General features: G+C 45.9%; 1 protein-coding gene and 1 pseudogene across 1 annotated transcript; both read left to right on the top strand.

Annotated features, from left to right (window-relative positions):
* The first annotated feature begins 5,657 nt into the window (after positions 1–5,657).
* LOC149827384 (pentatricopeptide repeat-containing protein At5g15300 pseudogene) lies at positions 5,658–7,286 on the top strand (annotated as a pseudogene).
* A 20-nt stretch (positions 7,287–7,306) lies between these two features.
* On the top strand, positions 7,307–8,788 carry LOC149827383 (pentatricopeptide repeat-containing protein At1g09220, mitochondrial-like). The gene has a single exon (XM_090018499.1). The coding sequence runs from the start codon at positions 7,307–7,309 to the stop codon at positions 8,786–8,788; it is 1,482 nt and encodes a 493-aa protein (XP_089874625.1).
* Positions 8,789–9,659: the final 871 nt, after the last annotated feature.

The raw sequence follows: 9,659 nt of genomic DNA, 5'->3' as shown, positions 1-9,659 counted from the left end.
TTTTTAAGTAAATCTCTTTTGAACATTTTTCAAAAAATACAACCAAACTTAACCTTAGTCTTGCAAAATGTAATCGTTCCTTTGACCACGTATATGCATATCCAGCTACAATACGGCCTAAAACATCCTATGACCAGAGCTCTCGAGATAGCATTGGCAGTCTTATATATCCACATTGGGATGGTAGTGTTGACTTTCAGCTTCAAGGGTTTCTTTGGGCTCCATTTGTTAGTGACTAAGGGATGTCTGCGGAAGAGCCCTTTCCTTTCCGCGGAAACAGTATCGGGCCACCCCTGCACGGGAACCCTTTTCGCTGAAAGTGGGGGGTTTTCATGGATTTTGGACTCCTTTTCCGTAAAGAAAAGGAGTGTCAAGGTGGTATCTTATGTGATAAGTGCCAAGCTGAAGGCCTAGGTTTGAATCCCTCTGCTACATGGGGCTTAAGAGATATCTGATAGTGGTCAATCTAACTCCAACTTGCCTTTAAAAAAAAAAGAGTGCCTAGTTTGTTTGGTCACGGTGGGGCACCCAGAGACACACGCCCATCGATGTTTTTATGCATAAAGCCCCAATTTTCATGACATGCAAACGCCCCCTAAGGTTCTACCCACCACTTTCTTTGCTACTTTCCTTACTATCAGTTTCATCCGCTCCTCGCTAAACACTCATTTTAGGACCAGCCCATCGCTAATGGCTGATAAAACAAGGTCTGACATTGAAGGCCAATGTGGTTTCAAGGCTTCAAGTACGAACTTGTATTCCATGTTCTTCGAAGTGATCCCTTCAAAAATCCCCCCAAATCATCCACCTCATCAGCTCCATGAGTTGGTTATATCTCTTGGTTGGGATAACCACTTTGGGTCTTATCTTGTTTTGATCGATCTGAAGTTTAGGGTCTTATCTGCCCATGAGGGTTTATCTTGAGTCTGATTGATGGTGTGATCCTCGTTGAGCTACACCCTTTCGAGGATGCATCAATCATCACCTCTTCGTCTGGTGGCGGTTCCTCCCCATTGCACACTCTCCAGGTTGGGTGCCTTCTCAAGCTCTTTGATGATCACCAGCAATTCCCCCATCGTCAGACCAACGGTGAATCAAATGCTCCCAGATCAAAGAAAATTATTCAATTGTATTAAGACTATGTTTAGTAGGCTTGAATCAGAGGTTTGGCATGCCCAACCCAACACCACATTTCAACACCTTTTAAGTTAGAATGCTTTTGGCAACTTTGTCTCTCAACATCACACATGGGCTTTGCCAATATTTTGGCAACACACTAAAACCGTTTTTTCATCCATTGCAAGGCTCCTAAAACTGGCAAAAATACCTATAAACTGAACATAAGGATACACCATTTTGGGTGAGTGTTCACGATGGCATGAGCAAGCATGCATATTACTTTAATTTTTTAAAATAATCTAATATTTTTTAATAAAAAGTATTTTTTTTCTAGCTTTAAAAATAATTTCTATTGAATAAAAATTAAGAAACTTGTATCATTGTGTCCTATTTTTCAAGAGAGTTACAATTTTTTTGAGTTGGAATGTAGACACCAAACTTTTATGATGCCTGATTACTGATATCTTTCAAAACAAATGTTTGTAGGTACCCATAAGGAATAAGATATCTCTCAAAACTCGGACGACAAAGAGGAATTGGTCGTCCATCTAGGGGATGGCTTCGTGTACTGTAGTCTGCTATGGGATGGCACAACAGACCATCATCTGGTATTGAGGACGGCAAAACTGAAGTGTCGTCCACTATGAGACGGCAGTTGCTTTGCCGTCCATTGCACCGAATGTGTGGATAAGCCATTGGCTTATCCCTATCTCTTCCCAATCGCCATACACATTTTTCAGGGTGGGACATCTCCTCTTAGATGAGCTTTCTTTCAAGAAGACTCCCTTGGATAAGTTTTATCTCAGTCTATGCATAAGCTCAAATCCACTAGGATCATATCCAGATTCAAAAAATCTCGTGAACTGTATCATGTTCTGAGTACTATAAAAAAGGGTTGAACCCTAAGACCTAGATCATCTGGAAATTTCTTGTCTGAGCTCTAGCCCTAGAGAGAAGAAGCCCAAGTTTGTCATACCCTTATCTCTCAAATTGTCCTACCTACATGGAGGTACTACCGAAGTTACGCAACAACCCTCGTACTTACTTGAAGATGTTGTCGGACTGAAAAGAGTGGGCATAATGCAGACAACTGGAAGGGCTCCGCAAAGAAGCTGAATAAGAATGGATATGGAAGAAATCCAAAATAGACCAAAGACCAGAGATTTACAAAGTTCAAGTAAGCTCGGTCATAGATTCTCGATCTTCTATTACAAGATGGCATGGTAAAGTTACCCAAAGTATCGAATCCACCACAAATGAAGGGTAAAGATCCGTCCAAGTACTACCGATATCATCGGGCAGTGGGCCATGACACTGAGGAATGTATCATCTTTAGAGATATCATGCAAAATAATATTGAAAGCGACAAGCTCCTAATTGATGAGAAACCACATAACCAGGGTGATAATGACCTGGGCATGTTCCAAGAGCCTTTCCCAAATCATAATACGGAAGAAGGGGTCTAAGCCTGCGAACTGAAAGAGAATTAGTTTCAAGAAAAAGTTATAGAGCAAGGACCGCCTACCAACATAGTGGCATGCATTCTTTGAGCCTTCGTGAGCAATGTCAGTATTTATCAGCTATATGTCGCTCGTTAAGTCTACCACCAAGGAGGAATTGAGAGTACAAGGAAGAGAAATTTTATGGGAGGACCAAGAAGCCTCTCAAAAAATCAATCAAATAAACATGATTTATCTGAGTCCACCAGACGATAATCACATCAAGATTCCTCCCCCAACGTTCCAACATAAAAGGTCCATCACAAGAAAGGATAACATACGCGTACAACCCATGTGGTACCGACTTGAGGGGAAAATTGACAGATCGACTGCTTGGTCATAGAAAGAAAAGATCACTTCATCAAGCTCAGTCATGAGTTTATCATCTAGTTTGGACCAAGTGTCAGTCACAAACTTCTCTAATAGGCCCAAGGTCTTTAGGCTCAAAAGAAGGATATGTGACTCCCACTTCAAGAGTCCTTTCATATACCATAATGTAAAAAAAATCTGAAAATGAATGGAGAATCAATTTACACATGAGGTTTCAACCTTTCAAAGGACTGGAAAAAAGTCAACAAGGCATATATTTGCAACATAAGAAAGCATCTCTCAATAGCATCAAAGGCAAGGACCTAGGGTTTAGGTTACAAGACTTGAATAGAAAATAGACAAAAAGAAAAAACTCACATGGGTTCTAAAAGATCATTTCAGAAAAGGTCCAACCGTCATCAGCTTAGTGGAGAGTCTGGTTGCATCTGAGAACATGAGATTGACACTTCTTCTGCATCAACTCAGCCTAAGCTCACAAAAGTCAAACAATCACTCCATCCCTTTTATCCATCTTTTTGGAAAAAGACCATCATGCTAAGAACAAGACTTCCACATGTCAAGGCAGAGTGATACATGGAGGAAAAAAGACATTGTGCACGGGTCACCATCTCATGGCTTCAGGTAAGCTTACAAAACCTAGATTTTGTAAATAGTCTTTTGAAAAACAACAAAAAACAAAAAAATCAAAATCTCAAAAAACTGGAAAGAACTGTGTAAACGGGTCGTGATTGGCACGAGAAGATGCACGACACACTCTAGGCGTACCAAACTACCATTCGGACTCCAACCAATGCTACTCCTTCGGAGCTTGTTTATGGAACAGAAGTAATATTACCTCTTCACGTTCATAAGCATGCTCTCAAGTTTGCGTCGCTCATTGAACTCCCGCTTGATAAGTATCAGCAGCAGAGGTTGGCACAACTTGATCTGTTAGATGAGAAAAGGCTCAAGGTAGCAGAGCATGCTCAAGCTTATCGTCAGAGGATAGCTAGGCACTATGTCAAATCAGTTATTGAGAGAAGATTTTGAGTTAATGATCTTGTGCTCAGATCGACAACTCATCTCAAACATCGACCATGGGGCAAGTGGTCACCCAATTGGGGAGGCCCTTATGTGGTTAAGGAAGCGTTACCTCGCAATTCCTATCGTCTGATCAACGCAGATGGGGTGGAACTGCCACATCCTATCAATGCTCTACATCTGAAGAAGTTTTATGCTTAATGTTCATTCTATCTTTTGTATTCTTCAAAACGCCTTTTGCAATAAAGCAATAATCTTTTATTAAATTCTCACATTTTTCTCCATGATACTGGGGCATTTTATTTTGATCTATATTTGTCTTCCTTCATCATGTGCAGGCAGGATGAGACGAACTCTTTTTCTGAAAATTTTGTTGATTTTCAGTAAATCTTATCTTTATTAATTGCATTCATTTTATTCTTCAATTTAATCAAGTTTTCATCAATTTATTGTCAATTTTATCACTTTTGTCAAAGTTTTATCAAGTTTTATCAATTTTACTAAATTTTATCAATCTTTTTAACCCTTTCAAGCTAAGGGATAAACCTGATGCCTCGTTTCAATGAGGTATTCATTTTTCTTTTTCCCTTTCAGGTTAAGGGTTAAACCTGAACCTCGTCCTGCGAGGTCTTTCGTTTTCTTTCAGGACAGGGGATAGTCCTAAAATCTTTTTATCAATTTTCTTCAAAATTCTGCCCATTTCTACCAATCTTTTTTAAAAAAAATTATTGTCAATGTCATTGATTCTTCTCTTTTCTCAATTCCTTATCATTTGTCGATCCCTATCAATCTTCTCTGATTTTGTCAAATTCTCTTATTTTTTATGAGGCATTCAGAATCAGAGTTTATCAGCAACCACAGAAGTGGCAGTTTGTCTTCTGTTGGTTGTTTGATAACATGATTTCTGATAGAGGCATATGCCAAATACTGTGTTAGTTTTTTATGACCTGCATTGATAAATGTATTATTTTTGTGATTTTTTATGAACTTATACAGGGATTTGTGGTTTTTATGAACTTATTTTTGTGTTAGTTGTGAAAGTTTACTCTTTTGCAATTTCTGTTGCAATTTATAACATAGCATATGAGTACATCATCATCAAAAAACGGACATTTGGAACATGGCATCCGAGTACAGTCCAAACAAACATTGAAAGTGGAACAGTTGTTACAGAACGAACATAACCAATGTTCAGTTCCGTCTCTTTTGTTCATTTCGTCCAACCCTAAAGAAGCCATCAAACATACCCTAAAGGACCAACCCATGCAGTTGGTACTATTGACTCGGTAAGGATCGATCATCGACCCCCTTAACCAAGTCGAGTCGTGTGAGTTCACCAAGGCGCGTGTATAAATATAATGACGTGAATCGTCGACCCAGCGGCAGTAATTTGCATCTGAAACTGAAAGAATAATGATGATGTGTGAAGAATCATCGGGGTGTCCAGTTTCAATCCAGTCGCCGGGCCAGGTGACGAATGAGCGAGTCCCTTTCAAGGCGCGTGCGCCTTCGTAGTAGTAGTAGTAGTACTGCCGTGCCAGGCAGCGGCAGGGTAAGGCAAGGCAAGGCAAGGTCAAGGCGGTCTTCTTCGCTTCGCCTTTCCATTCTTTTGGTTTTATGTGAAATTAAGCTTGATTGAAGAAGCGGTAGGTGGGTGGTGTGGTGAGACCTAGATGTGAAAAAAATGTGATGGAGAAGCGGATCGTATCACTCCTGCGTCTGCCGCCGAGCGGATCAGAAGGATGCTGTAGCATGACTATGAGTCACGTAGAGCAGGCGCATTGCTTCGTCACCAAAACCGGGTGCATGAGCAGCCCCTCCGTCGCAGCCAGGCTGGTGTCGCTGTGTGCCCTGTCCCCCTCGGGCAACCTGCGGTACGGCCGCATGCTCTTCGAGGAGATGGTGGGTGATCCGGAGGAGGAGCAGCCGCTGCTGCTGCTGTGGAACACCGTCATCAGAGGCTACTGCAGGAGCCCCTTCCCCATGGAGTCCCTCCGCCTCTACAACCGCATGATCCGTCTGCACGTCAAGCCCAACCGACTCACCTTCCCCTTCGTCCTCAACGCTTGCGCCAAAGCCGAGGCGGAAGCCGCTGCCGACCAGCGCTCTTCCCTCTCACGCAAGGGCGCCGAGATTCACTGCAGGCTCGTCCGCTCTGGCTTCCAACGAGACGGCTTCGTCCAGAACTCCCTCATCTTTATGTACTCGACGTGCGGCCGTCTCGACCTCGCCCGCCGAGTGTTCGACGATATGCCTGCCAGAACCCTCGTCTCCTGGAACACCATGATCGCCGCCTACGATAGATGCAACGACGTCGACTCTGCGGACGCCCTCCGGGAGGAGATGCCGGCGAGGAACGTGGTTTCCTGGAACAACGCCATCACTAAGCTCGTCAAGGCAGGCAGCATCGTTGCAGCACGCAGACTGTTCGATCGAATGCCCGAAAGGGACGCCGTTTCGTGGAACGCCATGATGGCAGGGTACGTGAAGAGGAAACTTTACGCCGAGGCATTGGGGCTCTTCCGCCGAATGCAGGTCGCTGGAGTCGAGCCGACGGAGGTCACCGTGATCACGGTGCTCGGTGCATGCGCAGAGACTGGTGAGCTCGAGACCGGTAAGCGGGTGCACGGCTACATCCGGGAGAGGGGACTCAAGGTGGAAGGGTTCCTGGGCAATGCGCTCGTGGACATGTATGCAAAATGCGGGAGCCTGGATGCAGCGCGCCACGTGTTCGACCAAATGCCGATGAAGCACGTATCGTCGTGGAACGCCATGATCGTGGGATTGGCGGTTCACGGTCAGAGCCAGGAGGCTCTGGAATTGTTCTCCATAATGGAACGGGTGCGAATTCCGGCCAACAGGGTCACCTTCTTAGGGGTGCTCATCGCCTGCAGTCACAAGGGTCTTTTGGACGAAGCCCGACGGCATTTCTTCAGTATGATTGAGGACTACGGTATCGAGCCCGATATAAAACACTTTGGGTGCATGGTGGATCTTTACTGCAGGTTGGGTCTGCTCGAGGAGGCTAACAAGATCATCGACACGATGCCTCTCGAGCCCAACCGCATCGTGTGGAGGACTCTGTTGAGCGCTTGCAGGTCTCAAGGAGGAGATGTGAACGTGGAATCGGCAGAGAAGGCCGTGAGAGGTCTGGCTCGGTTGGGGCCTCTTCGGGATGCGGACTATGTCTTGCTGTCCAATATCTATGCCGAAGCTAACAGATGGCAAGACGTTGCCGATGCCAGAAGGAGCATGACGCTTCTGGATTCGAGAGTTGTGAAGAAACCCGGGTGCAGCCAAATCCATGTGGGCCTGTGAAGTTCGTGAGCTCCATGACCATGACGAATAGAGAAAGACTGGTGTTGTGTGCTGCTACCATCACCTTGAGCCTGGCTCCAGTAGAAAAGGCTTCTCAAAGGAGCCGACGGCCTACCCGTTTAGGTTCCACGGAGTCGACGAACCAATCGACCAACATTTGCAGGTTGTTACAAAAGTGCAAGGGTGGTCTCGTCAGACAGGTACATTCGAGGTTGGTCACGGGAGGATCGGGCGCAACCTTTTGTTTAAGCAGCTGGAACGCTTTGCTCAGGGCGTATTCGCAGAGCCAAAGCCCAGGAGAAGCCTTCGCAGTATTCAGACAGATTCGAGAGAATGGTATCCCTGGAGACAGCTTCACTTATGCTTTTCTTCTCAAGGCGTGCGCTGATGCCGATGCACTCGATAAGGGAACGCAAGTCCACGGCCACACCATCAAGCTGGGATTCGGGTCTCATCTGTACGTGCAGACCGCGCTGGTTAACATGTACGCCTCCTGTGGCTGTCCCCTCTACGCCCGGCGGGTCTTCGACGGAATGCCCCGGAGAAATGTGGTCAGCTGGAACGCCCTCATCACGGGTTTGACCAAGTGGGGCGAGGTGGGTGTTGCTCGTCTTCTGTTCGATGATATGCCGGAGCGAAGCGTCGTCTCCTGGACGGGCATGATCGATGGGTATGTCAGAGGAAATCAATTCCGGGAGGCGTTGATCCTCTTCCGCCAAATGCTGCTTCAGTGCGTCAAACCAACTGAGGTAACAATGCTCACCCTTCTTCCTGCGGTTGCTGAGTCAAGAGCTACGGAACTTGCGCGACAGGTCCATGCGAGCAGCAAAAAGTATGGCTTCACGGCGGATGTTCGGGTGAGCAATGCGATATTGGATACGTACGCAAAATGTGGGAGCATAGTCGATGCGTTGCATGTGTTTGATGAAATTGCCGAGAAAAACTTGGTCTCTTATACATCGATGATCTCGGCGTTTGCCGCCCACGGTCTGGCGGACAAGGCCACGGAGCTATTCGATGGCATGCAGCACAAGGGCGTGAAGCCAAACGAGATCACGTTCATTGGCGTCTTGAATGCTTGTAGCCATGGAGGCCTCGTGGAAGAGGGACGTCGGTATTTTGGTTCTATGGTTCATGAATATGGGATAGTCCCTGGGATGAAGCACTACGGTTGCATGATCGACTTGCTCGGTAGAGCAGGGTTGTTGGAGGAGGCCGAGAAGCTTATAGTGGACATGCCTTTCGAGACCAACGTCATCGTATGGAGGACCCTGCTTGGTGCCTGCAACATGCATGGGAATATTGAGTTGGGTCAGCGAGTGCTACGCCGGATTTTGGAGCTACAGCAGGAGTGTGGTGGTGATTACGTTCTGCTCTCAAACATATATTCGGCAGCGGGAAGATGGGATGATGCCCAGAGCGTGAGGAGATTGTTGGACGAGAGAAAAACGTTCAAAATGCCCGGACGAAGTTTATTTGATGAAAAGATCAGCTGCAACTGAACCTCGCTTCCCCTTTTTCTTCTTCTTCCCTTTTCAATCCCGTCCCTAATAAATCCTTGCAGGGGAGATCCGCTGCTCGGCCAAGATCCCCCAACCGCCCCACCCATACACATATTTATGTTGATGTTTGAGATGTAGCTCCGTAAATGCAACAATTCTAACCACATGGCAGCGTTTTCTAGTCAGTCCTTTTCTTTTCTTTTTAATGAGAGGAACGCATGGTTCCTCATGGTTGAACTTGAGCCAACAACGTCGGTCTGTGTTCTTTGGGTCGCTTAAATCCTTCGATTGCATTGCACCTTCCCGAAGCAGGCTGCCGGTGATAGTGCCGGCCAAATTAGCTGTTCAAAATCTTCCAAGGGAAACACGATCTGGTAGATGGGCATCACATTCATTGTTTCCTGGTTGCTCCTTCACCTTGCGTGATGGCATCTCTCCAAAAGCTTCATGCTCGCCTTATAGTGTTTGGGCTAGAGAGAGACGCCCGTTCTATGTCGAAACTGCTCAGCTCTTGCGCTCTCTCAGCTTGCGACTTGGAATATGTGTACCCGATATTTAAGCGGATCCACCACCCACCCGCATTCATCTGGAACACCATGATCAGGGCTTGGGCTCAGAGCAACAAACCTGAAGATGTCATTGGTCTCTACAACCAAATGAAGCAAATGAGCGTCCAGCCGGATAACTACACATTTCCGCTTGCCCTTCTCGCTTAGTGAGACCCATAACGATCTTAACAGTTCAACTCCTTCATTCAGATGTTGGCACTCACTTCGCTCGACGAGACCAATTTCGATTTTAGCAATTCAGTATTTCTTCAAACACTAGCTCGACCTTGTTCGGCAGAACTGAGTTTAGTCCTGACAACCTA

Source organism: Nuphar pumila, chromosome 10 (genome assembly GCF_984573655.1).
Source record: "Nuphar pumila chromosome 10, dmNupPumi1.hap1.1, whole genome shotgun sequence".
Classification (NCBI taxonomy): Eukaryota; Viridiplantae; Streptophyta; class Magnoliopsida; order Nymphaeales; family Nymphaeaceae; genus Nuphar; species Nuphar pumila.
Note: the sequence above shows the minus strand (reverse complement) of the source record. Positions and strands in the feature narration are given on the sequence as shown.